Consider the following 20,032-nt stretch of genomic DNA (forward strand, 5'->3'; position numbering starts at 1 on the left):
GCGATTCTTACTCGCTCACGGCCAAAATGCAAATAATAAAACAATAAAAATAATCCAAGCAAATACACTGAAAAAGTGTGTTATTGTTTGTGCTACATTTTGGACGAGTTCGCCCACTCAGGTACGGCAGTGTGCTTCCATTTAGTGCTTTCAACTGGAAGTAGAAGGGCCATGTTGTCTTCTAGCCGTCCACAACGTTTCTACTTGTATGGATTCTTCTTTCATCACTCCAAGCAATGTTTGTAAGTTTTACAATATAACTAAAACAACTCTTTCTTACTAAACCTTCCCATGTGTGACGTCTGTAGGAGTATTTTCATGCATAGTTGTGTTTTCATGCATAGTTGTACGTGCTATCGTAATGTAAACAAGATATTCTTTTTATTAACTAATATGCTAACGTGTGTTTTTTGTTAGTATTATTAACTTATAATGCCATTCTTTGTGACGTTTGGTTGGCATCTTGATGCGGGGTGCGTTCTCTCTTGGATGCAGTTCGGGCTCGGACACAGCGTAAGGTAAGAAAAATTTAGATTTATTTAAACTAAAAACAGACTAAGAACAGAAAAACTGGCACTAGGCGCAGAAGGCAAAACCAACAGTACTAGCATGGGAGCTAAAAGAAAACATAAGCATAGCGTGGAAGCCAGCAAAATTCAAAAAAACAGGTTTACCAGAAACGGGGATCAGCTTTGTCACTTGTTACGAGTAACAAACGCTAGGAAGCGAGGACGAGTAAACGGAAAAGGCAGGCTTAAATAAAGACAGTGATTACAAACAGGTGTGAGTCAACAACAAGAGGCAGGTGACAGAACAGAACAAACAGGAAGTGCCACCAGGAACTAAGGAAGTCAAACACCAACAGAATCCGATACAAAGACGGAACCAAAACCAGAATAAGACATGATACGGGCAGCGGGTCATGACAATTCTTATTGGAATCAGTTTAGTTTCACAAATACCCCGCCTTCCGCCCGATTGTAGCTGAGATAGGCGCCAGCGCCCCCCGCGACCCCGAAAGGGAATAAGCGGTAGAAAATGGATGGATGGATAGTTTCACAAATTCCTTTGTAAATTCACCAAAACGTCACCGTGGCGTCATAGAGTCTGTTTAGCTGACTGGAGCGCTAGCTTCCGCAGCTAGCTGGTCCATGATGATGACTTCTGTTTTGTCTGATCAGCCGTTTTACTGCCTTGTGACAGGTTTGGAAACAATTAAAGGATGTAAATAAACATTTATAAAATATTTTTGTGTAAATAACTAATTGCACATCGTAGATACTTGGGGCTTATAGTCCGATGCGAATAATATATGGGGGAAAAAAATTATTCTGGTCCACAGTCGGGAAAAAGCGGTAGTTCAAAAACAATTTAAAAAAACACTGTAATTTACTTCAGTAAAAGCTGCATAAACAAGTAGTTGTATACAGTTAGTGATAGAAGTATACACATGGACTCAAACTGTTGTTGCTTTTCCAGGCAGGGGGATGGAGAAGAAAAAGAAAAAAAAAGAAGCAAAAACAAAGAAGGAGTCGTCGGAACACTAAAGAGATTTCCCAGCGTAGCAAAGCGGGCCAAAAAGAAGGTTAGTGGGGTTTGCTAATCGGAGCGAGGGAAAGCGTTGACACAGCGAAGTGTGGAGAAAGAGACACAAAGTGCTATTAAAAGGAGAGGTGGAGGGCCGTGAAAGAAGGAAAACAACAAGACGATTCAGCGTGAAGGGAGGGAGAAAATAGAAAACAACCTGTGGCCTCACACGGTGCTGATCTGGGGGGACTGCAGAGGACACAGAGGGCTCGGGTGGCGCACAGACACACACACACACACACACACACACACACACACACACACACACACTTGTATTTCTTACCTTCTTGAGACCGCTTAAAAATGCCCACCTGGTGAGGACCACCCTTTTTTACATATATACAGATTTGTATTTACAACATAAATAATATATAAATACTATGCAAATATAAAAAAGCTTGTTGTGAAAAATGAGTTGGAATTTGGCAAGAAAAAAGTCACAATTACACAAGAAAAACTTGGAATTTTACCAGTGTTATAATAAAAGTCGTCATTTTACTCAAAGCATGTCAAAATTTTACAAGAAAAACTGTACATGTGTGCAATATTATGATTAAAAGTAGGAATTTTACCCAATAACAGTCGCAATTTGACGAGAAAAGCTTCAGATTTGGGAAAATTCATGAAAAGAGTCGACGAAAGTCAGAATTTTATAAGACAACTTTAACATTTTGGCAATATTATAAGAATACTCAGAATTTTACCTGGCAAGATTATGACAGAAGTCGTAATTTTACTCCAAAAATGTCACTATTTTACAAGAACAACAAAAAAATGGCAATTGTGTGATGAAAGTCAGGATTTTATATGACAAATGTCGCCATTTTGCACTAAAAACTAATAATTTTACATTAAAAAATGATAATTTTACGAGAAGTTTTTACATTTTGGCAATATTATAAGAATAATCCAGATTTTACCAAGCAAAATTATGACAAAAGTTATAATTTTACTCCAAAAATGTCACTATTTTACAAGAACAAAAAAAAAAAAGGCATTGTGTGATGAAAGTCAGAATTTTATACGACAAATGTTGCCATTTTGCACCTAAAAACTAATAATTTTACATGAAAAAAATGATAATTTTACGAGAATTTTTTAATTTGGGCAATATTGTAAGAATAATCAAGATTTTACTAAGCAAAATTATGACAAAAGTCATAATTTTACTCAAAAAAATGTCACTATTTTACAAGAAAAAAAAATGGCAATATTGTGATAAAAGTCAGAATTTTAAATGACAAATGTTGCCATTTTGCATTAAAAACTAATAATTTTACATTAAAAAAATTATAATTTTACATTAAAAAAATTATAATTTTACAATAATTTTTTTACATTTTGGCAATATTCTAAGAATAATTGGGATTTTACTTAGCAAAATTATGACAAAAGTCATAATTTTACTCAAAAAAATGTCACTATTTTACAAGAACAAAAAAAATGGCAATATTGTGATAAAAGTCAGAATTTTAAAAGACAAATGTTGCCATTTTGCATTAAAAACTAATAATTTTACATTAAAAAAATTATAATTTTACAAGAAATTTTTTACATTTGAGCTATATTCTAAAAATAATCGGGATTTTACTTAGCAAAATTATAACAAAAGTCATAATTTTACTCAAAAAATTTCACTATTTTACAAGAACTACAACAACAACAAAATTGGCAATATTGTGATAAAAGTCAGAATTTTAAATGACAAGTGTTGCCATTTTGCATTAAAAAGTAGCAATTTTACATTAAACAGTAATAATTTTACGAGAAAATATTGCAATATTACAGAAGCAGAAAGAATATGAGAAATTGTTCCCAATTTTATAAGAAAAAAGTCGACACATTGTGAGAAAGAGACTGCTTTTAGTGAATTTATTTATTTATTTATTTGAAATATTTTTTTTTTGACTTCATTATTCCTTCAAGTTATTACAGTATGTCTTGATATACATATTTTAAGAAAAATGTTTTGGATTGATTTTGGCCAAAGGTGGCGCATTTCAATTTCTCACACACACTTGTTATTACATATGTAAGAAAACTTTAACATTTTGTCAATATTATAAGAATAATCAGAATTTTACCTGGCAAAATTATGACAAAAGTCATCATTTTACTCCAAAAATGTCACTATTTTACAAGAACAACAAAAAAATGGCCATTGTGTGATGAAAGTCAGACAAAGGTTGCAATTTTTCACTAAAAACTAATAATTTTACATTAAAAAAATTATAATTTTACGAGAAATTTTTACATTTTGGCAATATAATAAGAACAATCTGATTTTCACTACGCAAAATGATCACAAAAGTCATAATTTTACTCCAAAAATGTCACTATTTTACAAGAACAACAAAAAAATGGCAATTATGTGATGACAGTTAGAATTTTATATGACATGACAAATTTTGCCATTTTGCACTAAAAACTCATAATTTTACATAAAAAAATTATAATTTTACGAGAATTTTTTAACATTTTGGCAATACTATAAGAACAATCGGAATTTTACTTCGCAAAATGATCACAAGTCATAATTTTACTCAAAAAATGTCACTATTTTACAAGAACAACAAAAAAATGGCAATTGTGTGATGAAAGTCAGAATTTTATATGACAAATTTTGCCATTTTGCAATACAAACTAATAATTTTACATAAAAAATTATAATTTTACGAGAATTTTTTAACATTTTGGCAATATTATAAGAACAATCGGATTTTTACTTCGCAAAATTATCACAAAAGTCATAATTTTACTCGAAAAATGTCACTATTTTACAAGAACAACAAAAAAATGGCAATTGTGTGATGAAAGTCAGAATTTTATATGACAAATTTTGCCATGTTGCACTAAAAACTCATAATTTTACATAAAAAATTATAATTTTACGAGAATGTTTTAACATTTTGGCAATATTATAAGAACAATCGGATTTTTACTTCGCAAAATGATCACAAAAGTCATAATTTTACTCAAAAAATTTCACTATTTTACAAGAACAACAAAAAATGGCAATTGTGTGATGAAAGTTAGAATTTTGTATGACAAATTTTGCCATTTTGCACTAAAAACTCATAATTTTACACAGAAAATTATAATTTTACGACAATTTTTTAACATTTTGGCAATATTATAAGAACAATCGGATTTTTACTTCGCAAAATGATCACAAAAGTCATAATTTTACTCCAAAAATATCGCTATTTTACAAAAACAAAAACAAAAAAATGGCAATTGTGTGATGAAAGTCAGACAAATGTTGCAATTTTGCACTAAAAACTAATAATTTTACATTAATAAAATTATAATTTTACGAGAATTTTTTACATTTGAGCAATATTATAAGAACAATCGGATTTTTACTTCGCAAAATGATCACAAAAGTCATAATTTTACTCGAAAAATGTCACTATTTTACAAGAACAACAAAAAATGGCAATTGTGTGATGAAAGTCAGAATTTTATATGACAAATTTTGCCATTTTGCACTACAAACTAATAATTTTACATAAAAAATTGTAATTTTACGAGAATTTTTTAATATTTTGGCAATATTATAAGAACAATCGGATTTTTACTTCGCAAAATGATCACAAAAGTCATAATTTTACTCCAAAAATGTCACTATTTTACAAGAACAACAAAAAAATGGCAATTGTGTGATGAAAGTCAGAATTTTATATGACAAATGTCGCCATGTTGCACTAAAAACTCATAATTTTACATAAAAAATTATAATTTTACGAGAATTTTTTAACATTTTGGCAATATTATAAGAACAATCGGATTTTTACTTCGCAAAATGATCACAAAAGTCATAATTTTACTCCAAAAATGTCACTATTTTACAAGAACAACAAAAACCATGGCAATATTGTGATACAAGTCTGAATTTTAAATGACAAATGTTGCCATTTTGCATTAAAAAATAGCAATTTTACATTAGCCAGTAATAATTTTACGAGAAAATATTGCAATAGTACACTATTGCATTTTGCTGTAGCTGTTAATGGCCAATATAGTCTTAGTACCGTAGTGTATTTGTTCATCTTATCGTCACATATGGAGCGGGGGTTGTCTTACGTCAACACCGAAAATAAAAAAATCAGCGTTTCACCCGGCCGTTTTTTTTTCCAGGGATGACTTGGGAAGTCCTTCTTCAGCTGCCGTCCTGTTTTATCATATATTGCTGCCTTTGCACCTGTCAATGTTTACTTTTGTATGCACATTAAATCAACAAAAAATCCTGACTTTGGAGCAATGTTCACAGACTGTAGTATTTGGCTCAATGGTTTTCCGTATTGAGACCATGATTTCGGTCCTCATATGGACGGAACTTTTCCCTGTTGATGTCTCAAGAAGGGTAGAAATACAAGAACACACACACACACATACACACACACACACACACACGTTAAAAAAACATTTGTTCCCGCATTTGCAAACAAACCCCGAGCCGCCCGTCCATCCTAACGACTGCAGTCATTACCAATGGCCGACTAAGACGCTACAATAGCAACAGTTTGCTAATGACATGATAACCGTAATTACAACATCCGAGTGGACTCGCTAATTGTCTTCTCTGTTCAACAAACGAAAGCGAGGGCGGGATGCAATGAGAGAAAATGTACTGAAGGTTAAAAAGCTCAACGCTTGTTTGCTCACGCTCCTTCTCACTTATTTTCTGTTCCGGCCCCCTGGGAAGAAGAAAACAACATCCTGCAACTATAAAGAGCAGGGGTGTCCCAAAAAAAAAAATCGAATTTCAGATTAATTGGGATTCTCATTTGTAACTATTCTTGGGCAATGTTTTTTTTGGACATCATATTGTTCATTTTATGAAACAAAGTCAGTTTTCTTCTACGTAATATCCAGATTGATCCGACTTGTTTATCTATTTTACGGAGGACTGTTGTCAAAAACAAGTAAAGATTTTGAATCGAGAGAATCAATTCGGAATTGACTTGTTATCCCTAAGAATCAAATCGAATAGTGTGGTGCCCAAACATTCACAGAACTAAGAAATTGCATAATTGGTCGTTGAAATTGTTCTAAGTACACCTCTGCATGACATAGTATCATTATTTGCATGGAAGACAACAACACAAAAGAAAGACAGTTTGTCAATGTTTTAGTTTTTTCCTCTGCATTTGTCTGTTTCCTCTGTGTTTATTATCATCAATCAATGTTTACTTATATAGCCCTAAATCACTAGTGTCTCAAAGGGCTGCACAAACCACCACGACATCCTCGGTAGGCCCACATAAGGGCAAGGAAAACTCACACCCAGTGGGACATCGGTGACAATGATGACTATGAGAACCTTGGAGAGGACGAAAGCAATGGATGTCGAGCGGGTCTAACATGATACTGTGAAAGTTCAATCCACAATGGATCCAACACAGTCGCGAGAGTCCAGTCCAAAGCGGATCCAACACAGCAGCGAGAGTCCCGTTCACAGCGGAGCCAGCAGGAAACCATCCCAAGCGGAGGCGGATCAGCAGCGCAGAGATGTCCCCGGCCGATACACAGGCGAGCAGTACATGGCCACCGGATCGGACCGGACCCCCTCCACAAGGGAGAGTGGGACATAGAAGAAAAAGAAAAGAAACGGCAGATCAACTGGTCTAAAAAGGGAGTCTATTTAAAGGCTAGAGTATACAAATGAGTTTTAAGGTGAGACTTCAATGCTTCTACTGAGGTAGCATCTCGAACTGTTACCGGGAGGGCATTCCAGAGTACTGGAGCCCGAACGGAAAACGCTCTATAGCCCACAGACTTTTTTTAATAAGCTGGAGTCCTTTGAACGCAGATTTCTTGCCGGGACATATGGTACAATACAATCGGCAAGACAGGATGGAGCTAGACCGTGTAGTATTTTATACGTAAGTAGTAAAACCTTAAAGTCACATCTTAAGTGCACAGGAAGCCAGTGCAGGTGAGCCAGTACAGGCGTAATGTGATCAAACTTTCTTGTTCTTGTCAAAAGTCTAGCAGCCGCATTTTGTACCAACTGTAATCTTTTTATTTATTATCTCCTGTCTTTAGTTCCTGTCTAGTGCTCTTATTTTGTCAGCTTCCTGTCTTGTTCCCTGAGTGCTCTGTTCCTCCTCAGCTGCAGCTGATTGGCACCTGATTGGCACCACACCTGTTGCCAATCAGCCCGCTCCTATTTGTACCTGCTTTGTCTTGTGTCAGTGGCTGGATGATTCTTTCAAGTGTATTTGTTGATGACGAACCCCAGGATGGCATAGAATATGAAAACATGATTGAATTAAAACTAAACAAGAACAAACAAAAAGCACGCACGTGGGCGGAATAACAAACTAAGGGGAGCTAGCACTGGAAGCTAGAAAACAAACAGGAACTTTAGCATGGATGCTAGTGGATAGCAAACAGAAAAACTGGAAATAACTAATGGCTAACAAGAACAGCTTACCGCTACGACAACCAGGACAAAATGTAGCATGACAGGTAATAGCTGAAAAGAATCACATCGACACGACAAAAGCAACGTATGGCAACGACAAGTCCAAATGAAAATATAATGATCCAACAACTGACACAAGACAAAGCAGGTACAAATAGGAGCGGGCTGATTGGCAACAGGTGTGGCCAGGTGCCAATCAGCTGCAGCTGAGGAGGAACACAGCACTCAGGGAACAAGACAGGAAGCTGACAAAATAAGAGCACTAGACAGGAACTAAAGACAGGAGATACTAAACACAGAGGAAACAGACAAATGCAGGGGAAAAAACTAAAACATTGACAAACTGTCAGGGGAAAGCCTGACAGTTTTAACTGTAACAGAAAACTAATTAAAATGTTACCCTTATCTAAACTATAAAAAGTTTTTGAACAATTTACACCATTTAAAAAATGTAAGTTATACAAAAGTAGGAGGGTAAAAAAAAATAATAATAAAATAAAAGATTATCCACGGTTCTTATTTGTAACTATCCTTCACTTAAAATAAAATAAAATAACAATAATAAAAAGTCATCAATAGTTACGAATACGAATCGCGTGGATAATCTGATTTTATTTTTTTTTAAAAACAACAACAAAAAAACAATCAGATTATCCACGATTCTTATTTGTAACTATTCTTGACTTAAAAAACCAGAACAAAAAAAATAAATAAATAAATAAAAATAATACAAAGTCAAGAATAGTTACAAATACAAATTTCATGGATAATCTGATTTTTATTTTATTTTTAAATAACTCGGTCCTGTCCAGCCATTCGGGAAAAATCGTATTATTGATGTAGGATACTTCTCGTCGCCTTATTTTTATATTGGACTTTATTAAATGTTTGGAAAACATTTTAAGAAACAAAACCAGATATATTTTATGTAATATCCAAATTGATCCATCCATCCATCCATCCATTTTCTACAGCTTATTCCCTTTTTGGGATCTCAGGGGGCGCTGGCGCCTATCTCAGCTACAATCGGGCGGAAGGCGGCGTACACCCTGGACAAGTCGCCACCTCATCGCAGCCAAATTGATCCGAGTTTATATATTTTATGGAGGAATGTTATTAAAAACAACAAAAGATTTTTAATTGAGAATCGTTTTGAATAAAGAATCAATTCGAAAACGAATCGTTATCCCTAAGAACCGAATCGAATAGTGTGGTGTCCAAACATTCACAGAACTTAAAAAAATGCATAATTTGTCCATGAAATTGTGATAAGTCCACCTCTGCATGACAGAATAGACCAACTTACTGTATAATAACTAATAAAATAATAACTAATAAAATAATAACGGGCGGCATAGCTCAGTTGGTAGAGTGGCCATGCCAGCAACTTGAGGGTTGCAGGTTCGATTCCCGCTTCCACCATCCTAGTCACTGCCGTTGTGTCCTTGGGCAAGACACTTTACCCACCTGCTCCCAGTGCCACCCACACTGGTTTAAATGTAACTTAGATATTGGGTTTGAGTCACTCGAGAAAAGCGCTATATAAATATAATTCACTCACAATTCACTGTAAACATTGTTTTAATTGTAACAGAAAACTATTTGAAATTGTACCTTTATCTAAACGTTTTTTGACCAACTTTAACCATTTGATACTGAAAAAATAAAACGATACAAACTGCATAAATAATACATTCTAACGGATCAGCAACAATAACTCAGGAATATACAAAACAATAATGAATTAAAGAAAATGTTTTTCATCAAAATGAGGAAGTCGAAATTCATGGCTACAATGAGCATGTTTTTCGAAGCAAGTGAAGTGAAGTGAATTATGTTTACATCGCGCTTTTTCTCGAGTGACTCAAAGCGCTTTACATAGTGAAACCCAATATCTGAGTTACGTTTAAAGCAGTGTGGGTGGCACTGGGAGCAGGTGGGTAAAGTGTCTTGCCCAAGGACACAACGGCAGTGACTAGGATGGCGGAAGCGGGAATCGAACCTGCAACCCTCAAATTGCTGGCACGGCCACTCCACCAACCGAGCTAAACCGGTGTGCTGTCATCTCCTGTCACAACACATCCTGACTTATTTTGACTTTTTTGCTGTTTTCCTGTGTGTAGTGTTTTAGTTCTTTTCTTGAGTTCTGATTTTGGTGACTTTCCCTATTTTGTTGGTGTTTTCCTGTTGCAGTTTCACGTCTTCCTCTGAGCGATATTTCCCGCATCTGCTTTGTTTTAGCAATCGAGAACATTTAAAGTTGCTGCTATCTTTTTTTGTAGGGACATTGTTGATTGTCATGTCATGTACGGATGCACTTTGTGGACGCCTTCTGCTGCTCCACGCACTGCAAGTCTTTGCCGTCCTCCAGCATTCTGTTTTTGTTTACTTCGTAAGGCGATGGCTGTTTACGACCCCGCGTCCCTTAGAAACAGCTGTTGCCATGTAATCAGGGAAAGTCCAAATAAAAGGCGTAAAATCTTTCACCAGAGCGTGTTGGGAGTCTGAACAAAAGTACAGCCCAGACGTCTCCCCTCAATTGAGCCAAATTTAATTCTGTCTCTGTTTAATTCCTTGCTTCTTGTTTGTTTAATAGATGTCATCAGTGTTTGAACCTGACAGCGAGCAAACATAATGAAGCCAACAAAATGTTCTGACGGAAAAATTACCATTGGATCCCAAACTACACGTTTAAGATTGGCAATGATAAATGTATCTGGTAAGAAAATGTAATATTTTTTTTTTAGTAGGGCTGTCAGAATGAACGAGTTAACTCATGTGATGAATGTGACTAAAACCGGACGAGCTCTTGAGTGAGGTGTGCAACATGAAGGAACTTTAGATAAAACGGTTGCCAAGTTTTGCGCGGATAAATGTTTTGCATTTAAGTGACGCCTCTAAAAAGGTTCCTGGATGACATTCTGACAATAAAATGGCGTTTATAAATACAAAAACTGGGGAGCCCTCATTTTAGTCCATGACACTGATAAAGCATATTCCCCGGTTCCCAATGGTCTCACTGGGGGTCTTTACAGCCTAGGAGGCCAAATTGTAAATAAGGATTGTTTTGGTCAGGGTGAATAGACAAATTCCAACGTCTCCTCTAATTGCCCGTCCCGCCTCTCAATTTAATCGTATTTTCGCCATGCAGAATGGAAAGCTTCTCCGAGATGCTATCCAATTTGCGATTCGATTCAGAGATCGCCAAAGTCTGAAGCATTAACGAGTGGGGGTTGGTTAATTTAAACAACCACCAGGTAGCGTCTGTGAGCAGATGACTCTACCATCTCTTTCTCTTTTCTTCCCATGGAAGAAACACCATAATAGTCCATTCTTCATGGTTCTTTACTGCAAAAAAAACCTAATCCAGACCTGCTGTAGTTATATAATGATTCATATGTGACCAACGTAAACAAATCATTTGTCATTATAATATTTATGTCCATGTGTGTTGGTAGAATCCCATTATGTTTGCGAAAAGTGAGTTGTTTACTATTTTATTTACACTCCATCTCTTTTCCCCCCCAATACTCTCCTCTGTCGTTCTCTCGCATGTTTTTTTTTCAGAAGAGGAACGATCACTTGCTCTCTCAATGACTTCCTCTTACTTTCCGTCTGCACTCATTTTCCCCGACTTGCCCTCTTTTCACTTCGTCACAGACGTAGCACGTCTGACAGGCCTTGCCGACTTTAAAGGAAAAAGACTCTCGGTTGTACTATTTTACCCGCACGGTTACTAAATCATTCATCGCTTCTAAAAGTGTATATTTGATGGATAGGATATAAAAACAAACAATGAATAGGATCAGGTGAAAGCGGGGGAATGGGTGGGTGACTATGGATGGGTCTGGACTCCAGGATGCAGAGACAGCAGATGTAGAGCAGGTAAAATGTATGTAATACCAAAAAAAAAAGTGCAGCAGGGAAGTGCACAAAAAAGGCAAAACAGATACAACGAGACGCAAGTATGAAAACGATTTTCTTCTGTTAAAAAAAATGATTCACAAGTAAATAAACAATGAAACTTACAGGTTAACTTACAGGTTGAGTTTGTTTCCCCTCTCGTCCGTCCATTATTTTATTCCCTAACCTGCTGCTTTTTTATTTGTGTGTTGTTTTTGACGGATGGCACCATGCGCAAATAGTAGTAGCTCTAACGGACCAAAAATGACTCAGCAGCACCACCTGTCGTTGTCGAGTGCGAATTGCGGGTGCTCTGAGCGCAGGTGTGCGGATCAGCAGGGTGGAATATTACTGCCAAAAGTTTTAACTTCCATCCATTTTCTACTGCTTATTCCCTTTTGGGGTCGCGGGGGGCGCTGGCGCCTATCTCAGCTACAATCGGGCGGAAGGCGGGGTACACCCTGGACAAGTCGCCATCTCAAACTTGAAAAAAAAATTTTTTATACTTCCCGATCATTTTTTTTACTCCTACAAAATTGTTTTTGTACCTATGAATCGCTTTTTTTGTAGCATTTATTTTTTTATGATTACGAATGGGTTTTTTTTAAATCGAAAATAAAAAAAAAGAACTCCACTTGCGAATTATATGTATGTGTATAAAGTTTTTCATACTTGCAACATTTTTTAAGTTGCAGGAAAAAGTTTTTCTATTTGGGAAACATTGGGCGTGAGTTAACTTTTTCTTACACTTTTTTGAACGGCAGAAAATTGTATTTTTGCTTAGGAATGTTTTTTTAATTAATTTATTTTCAAATCTTTTATGTGTGTATGTATGTATGTATGTATGTATGTATGTGTATATATATATATATATATATATATATATATATATATAGATATACACACACACACCATGTCAGTTATCGATGCGTTATATCGAGCTCAAAGAGCACGTAACCTTCATTGTGAGATATAATGACATGGATGGTTTGTGTTATTGATAGTTGGCCGTAGCTCGCAAAACGCTTGACCCAGACCGACTGTAACATTTAATTATCACAAGCGGGCCCCATGGGGCACCACAGCCACTGGATATGTTAGCCATGGGCTGAAGCACAGTCTGCTTGTAAAGGTTGTACAACTTGTGAAAAGCTGTTCCTAAACTTTAAACTGAAATATATATATATATTTCCCCCATGGAGAGGAGTCAGATGGGAAGCCACAGGAAAGACCCAGGACACATTGGGAAGACTATGTCTCCCGGCTGGCCTGGGAACGCCTCAGGCTTAGGCTGCTGCCCCCGCGACTTGACCTCGGATAAGCGGAAAAAGATGGATGGATGGAATGTGGATGTGAATGTTGTCTGTGTTGGCCCTGCGATGAGATGGCGACTTGTCCAGGGTGTACAGGCCTTCCGCCCGATTGTAACTGAGATAGACTCCAGCATACCCTGTAACCCCGAAAGGGATAATCGGTAGAAAATGGATGGATGGATAATAGACTTTCTTAGTTTATATATTGAAAGTTAACAAAGTAAACGGACACACTGACAAATTCTTCGGACACGACTCGTACTAAACAGGTGTTCCTTAACTTCCGACCAGCGTCACCCCTCCTCTACATCCAAACATCTCCATTCAACTCCAGCAATTAGCCTGATTAACAAGCCAACCGTGCCTGACTCGTGTTTAGACGAAATACTTAAAAGATGTTTCGCTTTCTTGCCGGCGTGTCGGAGTTGTTCTACCTGTAGGCTCCTGGCCCCTCTGAGAGCTCCCAACATTCACTCCGCATCACCTCCGGCGGGTTTCATCATCAAGCATATTTCAGCAGAAAGACAACTGAGGCAGACAGCCAGTCTTGAGTGGCCAATTACGGACGTTTATCTCGCTTCCAGGCACAGCTGTGATCAAACAGACTGAAGAGACAGGATCAAACAGCGAAGGGGGAAAATCTTTCTTCCGTTCGGTTCGCTTGTCTTCGGCAACGCGGCGTGGTCGGCCTCTTTCTGTCTCCGCTACCTCCTCGCGCTGCACATCTCGCTCTCCTTATGCCCGTACATGCATCTTGATCACGACCGTGCCTTCTTGCTCAGGAGACAGGAGGGCTGAGGTATTTGGGAAAGTTGTTTTTTTGCTGAGGAAGCGCCTACCTAAGTGTGAGTCAGCCGGTCCCGGTAGAGCTCCACCCCAGGCTGAAGGAGGTTCCGTTACAAAACTCGACGTAGTCATTAGGGGTGTCCAAAAAAATAAAAAATAAAATAAATCGATTTTCAGAGTAATCGTGATTCTTATTTGTGACGATTTTTAATCCATTTCAAAGAATGAAATATCGATGTAATTTTTTATTTTTTTTTTCTTTTATTTAATTTTTTTAAATCTGTCGGGTCCAGAGTCGCAGACAAATCATATTATTATTGTAGATTAGAGGTCCCCAAACTACGGCCCACGGGCCATATATATATATATATATATATATATATATATATATATATATATATATATATATATATATATATATCCATGGCCCTGCGATGAGATAGCGATTTGTCCAGGGTGTACACCGCCTTCCGCCTGATTGTAGCTGAGATAGGCACTAGTTCCCCCCGCGACCCCGAAGAGAATAAGCGGTAAAAAATGGATGGATGGATATCCATCCATCCATCCATTTTTTACCGCTTCTTCAGCTTTCCGAGGTCGGGTATATATGTATATATACATATATATACACACACATATATAAATATGTATATATATATATATATATATATATATTTTTTTTTTCCCTTGGCCTCAGTCTGCACCCCCTCTCTAAGGCCCAGGCTAAGACCGATTTTTTTATTTCATTTTAATCTTCTATCCCCCCCCCCCTTGTTTACCTGTATTTAATCTTTTTTTGTAAGGGGCGCTGGAAGCCGGCAGACCCGTCAGCGATCCTGTTCTGTCTCCCTGTAATGTTTGTCTGATCTTGAATGGGATTGTGCTGAAAATTGTAATTTTCCTGAAGGAACTCTCCTGACGGAATGAATAAAGTACTATCTAATATATATCCATCCATCCATTTTCCTACCGCTTATTCCCTTTTGGGGTCGCGGGGGGCGCTGGCGCCTATCTCAGCTACAATATATATATATATATATATATATAAAGATATATGGATGGATGGTGCAAAATATTCGAGAGTCTGGGAGCCTGGAATGCCAGGTCTCCACAGGTTTTAAAACACGTTTTGGGGATCTTTAGAAGACCCTGGCCTGAACTGTAGGGGTTTAGCAAGTCAGTGATGCACTGAGGGGCCCCAGAGGACCAAAGGACCAAAATCTAAAACTCAATGCGGAATTGAACTGGAAGCCAATGAAGACTGGATAAAGGAGTGTGGTTTATGAACACACACTGACTGGCCCCCCAGTTACAGTTACATTGCAAACACTTTGTAGGACGCAGCAAGAAATACACTGAACGCCACTGCCATCTAATGTCTGGGAAGTGCAACTGCATGCAAAGTTTAATACTTGCAAATGAGTCAAGTGGACAGCACAGTTAGCATTATTAGACCAATGATACATTTTAAATAATGAATATGACGTCTTTATTAAAGAATAAACATTTATTAACACATTAACGCAGTGTTTTGAACCTTTTTTGAGCCAAGGCACATTTTTTCTTTGAAAAAAATCGGAGGCACACCACCAGCAGCCGATATTGAGAAATAAAAAATGGTTGGATATGACTTTAAACCATAACCAAGCATGCATCAGTATAGCTCTTGTCTCAAAGTAGGTGTACTGTCACCACCTGTCACATCACGCCGTTTTTTTTTTTTTGCTGTGTAGTGTTTCAGTTCTTGTCTTGCGCTCCAATTTTGGTGGCTTTCTCTCTTTATTTGGTATTTTCCTGGAGCAGTTTCCTGTCGTCTCTGCTCCAACAGTAAGTCTTTGCTGTCGTCCAGCATTCTGTTTTTGTTTACTTTGTACCAAGTTCAGTTTTAGCCTTCCCTAAGCTTAGGGGCACTTGCCTTCTGTTTATTTTTGGTTTAAGCATTAGACACCTTTTTACCTGCACCCTGCCTTCCGCTGTCTCCCACATCTACAAAGCAATTAAGCTGAGCCATCTACTGATATGGAAGTTTATAACGTGGTAAGTCTGCCGATCTCCAGACAGTACAGACAATCAACAACTCAACATACATACACGTATATAAGTGTGTATATATATATATATATATGTGTATGTATATGTATGTGTATATATATGTATGTATATGTATATATTTATATATACATATATAATGTATGTATGTATGTTTGTGTATATATACATACATATATACATACATACATATATGTATGTATGCATATGTATATACGTACATACATATTTATATATATATATGTATGTATATATATATATATGTATATATGTGTATATATATATACATATATATATATGTATATATATATATATACATATATATATATATGTATATGTATATACACGAGGTTACTGTGGTTTATCCATTATACAGTGCTCAATACCGGGGTACAGCGGAATATACGTTAGGCCAGGAACAAACACAGAGGCTATTTCATCCCTACAAGCCTGTTTTCTTTTCAGAGCAAGTTTCAAATGAGCATCAAATCTGGAACTCTAACATGTTATATGTCCATTAGGGCACACCAGTTTACATTTAAAATGTTGGTGTCGTTTACTTGCGACATATTGCCATCATAGTGCAGTCTACACGTATCTCTTATGTTTGACCGCCATCTACTGGTCACACTTATCATGACATCATGTGCCATATAAAATTGCTTTGAGGTGAGTAAGCGCAACTAAAATTATTCCTTACATAAGGCGCTTTGAAGTTTATAACGTGTTAAGTCTGCCGATTTCCGGACAGTAAAGACACTCAACAACGGCACATTATAATTACTGGTTTGCAAAAAATATTTTCAACCCAAATAGGTGAAATTAAGACAATCTCCCACGGCACACCAGACTGTATCTCACAGAGCACTAGTGTGCCGCGGCACAGTGGTTGAAAAACACCGCCTCAACACACAGAAATTGACTACCCAGGTACCCGGGAATTAGTAACAGTCCCTAAAACTAAACACCCTCTTCTTCGTGTTTACCGAAACATATATTTTGAGCGACTGACCGAAACAAAACAAACAAACCTGCCACTCGTCCCCGTGAGTGACAGGCGCCATGTCGGCTCCTAAATCAATCAAGCCATTGATCCTTCGATCAATTGATGCATTTCGTGCATTAAAGATGCCCGACCCCACCCTCGTGAAATCAATATATGCTAATCCGTGTGAACAACACAGCTGTGCGGTAGCGCTGACTAAGCAAATTAGCGCAATATATGATAATAATAATAATAAATATTTGTGCATTATGACCAGGGCCAATGACAACATAGCTGGGGGCTCCTTTAAGGGCCCCTTGGTCACACTCCAGAGACCCCTGAACTAAAAGGAAATTGTGGGGTCTGTCGTTGTGGCTTGTGCAGCCCTTTGAGACACTCGTTATTTAGGGCTATATAAGTAAACACTGATTGATTGATTGAATTAATTGGCTCTAAAAAGGCTCCTCGATATAACACTTAATACAAATGATGTATTATAAATATAGAATTCCAAGAAGAAGCAACAAATCAATCATCAATCAATGTTTACTTATATAGCCCTAAATCACTAGTGTCTCATAAATGAGCAAATAAAGCAAGTTAAACACATTTTTGCGCATATAAGTGCGCCCTTTTATATAAAAACAGTATGAATACCCCAAAAGGGACAAGCGGTAGGAAAATAGATGGATGGATGGAAGTATGAATCAAACTATCTGTGGTTACTTCGCGTGCATAAAAGTAAGTAAGCACTCTCTCCACGTGTGTGTATTGACACGCCAAACAATAATTGTTTTTAAAAGAGAAATGACCGGTTGATGATCTACCGGCGGTCGGTACCGGGACTCGGAGCGCACAGCTGCGCGTTTGTCTTCCATTCAAACGCACGGGACAAAAATTAGTGTGTTTTTTCCATCAATACAAACCCTAAAAGCGTTTTTAAAAAAAAAGGAAAACACGCTTATCTGTAATTAACAGTCCCAATCAATAGTGTTACTAATCAACGGCGAACTCCATTGTCCGACGTGATGAAATCACTCAAACGCATCATGTCATTCACTCGCCCAGCAAGGAAAAAACAAACAACAACAAAAAACGGGAAAAGTGCGTCGAATTTCCCACGATACCTGAACGTGACATTTACCTGCTTCCTCCGCCGGGACTTCCACGCTCGCCAGAAGTGTCAGCAAACACGCGCCGAACCATGTTGATAAATCCATCTTTTCAAAATAAAAGTACCAAAAAAAAAAAATGTTTTCTGAATTATTTTTTTTTTTTTTTTTTTTAGAAACAAAAAGTACGAAGGTCCTTCCTTATTTCCGCAGGAGGGAAACGAATAATAAATAGTTCACTGCGTCTTCCGTTTGGGCTTTTTTTAAAATGTTCCAAAATCCATGTCGGCGCCTCATTATTAGAAAGTAGTCCGATGGAAGTTGGTCGAGACGTGAGGAACGGAACGAAAAAAGTCCGCTTATGTAAAAAAAAATAAAAAATAAAAATAAATAAAGAAATAAAAGCACACACGCGTGCTTACAACATTATGTGCGTTTAAATTCCGGATTAAAAAAAAAAAAAAAAAAAAGCGTAATTTATTGTCGGACCCAAAAACAAACAAAAAAACTCTCCGGAGAAAAGAATAAGAGAGAGTTTCTGTTCTGCCGCGTCCTCCTGCTCACTGGAAGCTTCTTGACTCAAACGCGCTCTTCTCTCTCTCTCTCTCTTTCTCTCTCTCTCCCTTCTTTCCCCTCCGAGCTCCGGCGCGCAATGACGAGCAGCAGCAGCGCTCACTCAGCTTGTCTGCCAGCGCGCGCGCGTGCGCGTGCACGCCGCGTGCGCACGCATGTATCGGATTACAGTGGGCACCTAGTCCACCCCCCCCCCCCACACCCCTCCTGATTAAAGAGCAGTTTAATCCCCCCCCCCCCTTCCAGCATTCCCACATTAAGACCACCTTCTTCATGCCTCCTTTGCTTTTATTCCATTTACCCCCCCCCCCCCCCTGCCCCCCTTCCTCCACTCATACCAGGTTTTTATTACTCATTTCACATCTTTCTCGCTTTCTTTTTCCATCCCCTCCGTCTCTGCTGTTTATTCCAGGAGATGAAAAAGGGCAAAGAGCTTTTTATGAGCCGTGCCGGGGCTGGTTTACAGGCAAACACCCACAATGGGGAACACGTGCACATGCAGCCCGTTTATGTTGACCGTATAGACCGCTGACGTTGAATTTAGAAGAGTCGGGAAATTGAGTTTGATGTAAATCCAAACGGAATAGAATGATTTGCAAATCCTTCTCAACCCATATTCAGTTGAATCCACTACAACAGGGGTCGGGAAACCTTTTTGGCTGAGAGAGCCATGAAAGCCAATCCATCCATCCATCCATTTTCTACCGCTTATTCCCTTTCGGGGTCGCGGGGGGCGCTGGCGCCGATCTCAGCTACAATCGGGCGGAAGGCAGGGTACACCCTGGACAAGTCGCCACCTCATCGCAGGGCCAACACAGATAGACAGACAACATTCACACTCACATTCACACCATCCATCCATTTTCTACCGCTTATTCCCTTTCGGGGTCGCGGGGGACGCTGGCGCCGATCTCAGCTACAATCGGGCGGAAGGCAGGGTACACCCTGGACAAGTCGCCACCTCATCGCAGGGGCAACACAGATAGACAGACAACATTCACACTCACATTCACACCATCCATCCATCCATCCATTTTCTACCGCTTATTCCCTTTCGGGGTCGCGGGGGACGCTGGCGCCGATCTCAGCTACAATCGGGCGGAAGGCGGGGTACACCCTGGACAAGTCGCCACCTCATCGCAGGGCCAACACAGATAGACAGACAACATTCACACTCACATTCACACCATCCATCCATCCATCCATCCATTTTCTACCGCTTATTCCCAGTTGGGGTCGCGGGGGACGCTGGCGCCGATCTCAGCTACAATCGGGCGGAAGGCGGGTACAC

The 20,032-nt window shown here is 38.2% G+C and overlaps 1 protein-coding gene across 3 annotated transcripts in view; it reads right to left on the reverse strand.

Annotated features, from left to right (window-relative positions):
* Positions 1-18,802, reverse strand: part of LOC133564198 (neuropilin-2-like) — a 461,460-nt gene extending 442,658 nt beyond the window's left edge. For all 3 annotated transcript variants that reach the window (XM_061918348.1, XM_061918347.1, XM_061918349.1), the window contains exon 1: positions 18,201-18,802. In XM_061918348.1, coding sequence (XP_061774332.1) covers positions 18,201-18,276 — 76 coding nt within the window. In that variant the 5' untranslated portion in view covers positions 18,277-18,802. The remainder of the gene's footprint in view (positions 1-18,200) is intronic.
* Positions 18,803-20,032: the final 1,230 nt, after the last annotated feature.

The sequence above is a fragment of the Nerophis ophidion genome, linkage group LG13 (genome assembly GCF_033978795.1).
Source record: "Nerophis ophidion isolate RoL-2023_Sa linkage group LG13, RoL_Noph_v1.0, whole genome shotgun sequence".
Lineage (NCBI taxonomy): Eukaryota > Metazoa > Chordata > Actinopteri > Syngnathiformes > Syngnathidae > Nerophis > Nerophis ophidion.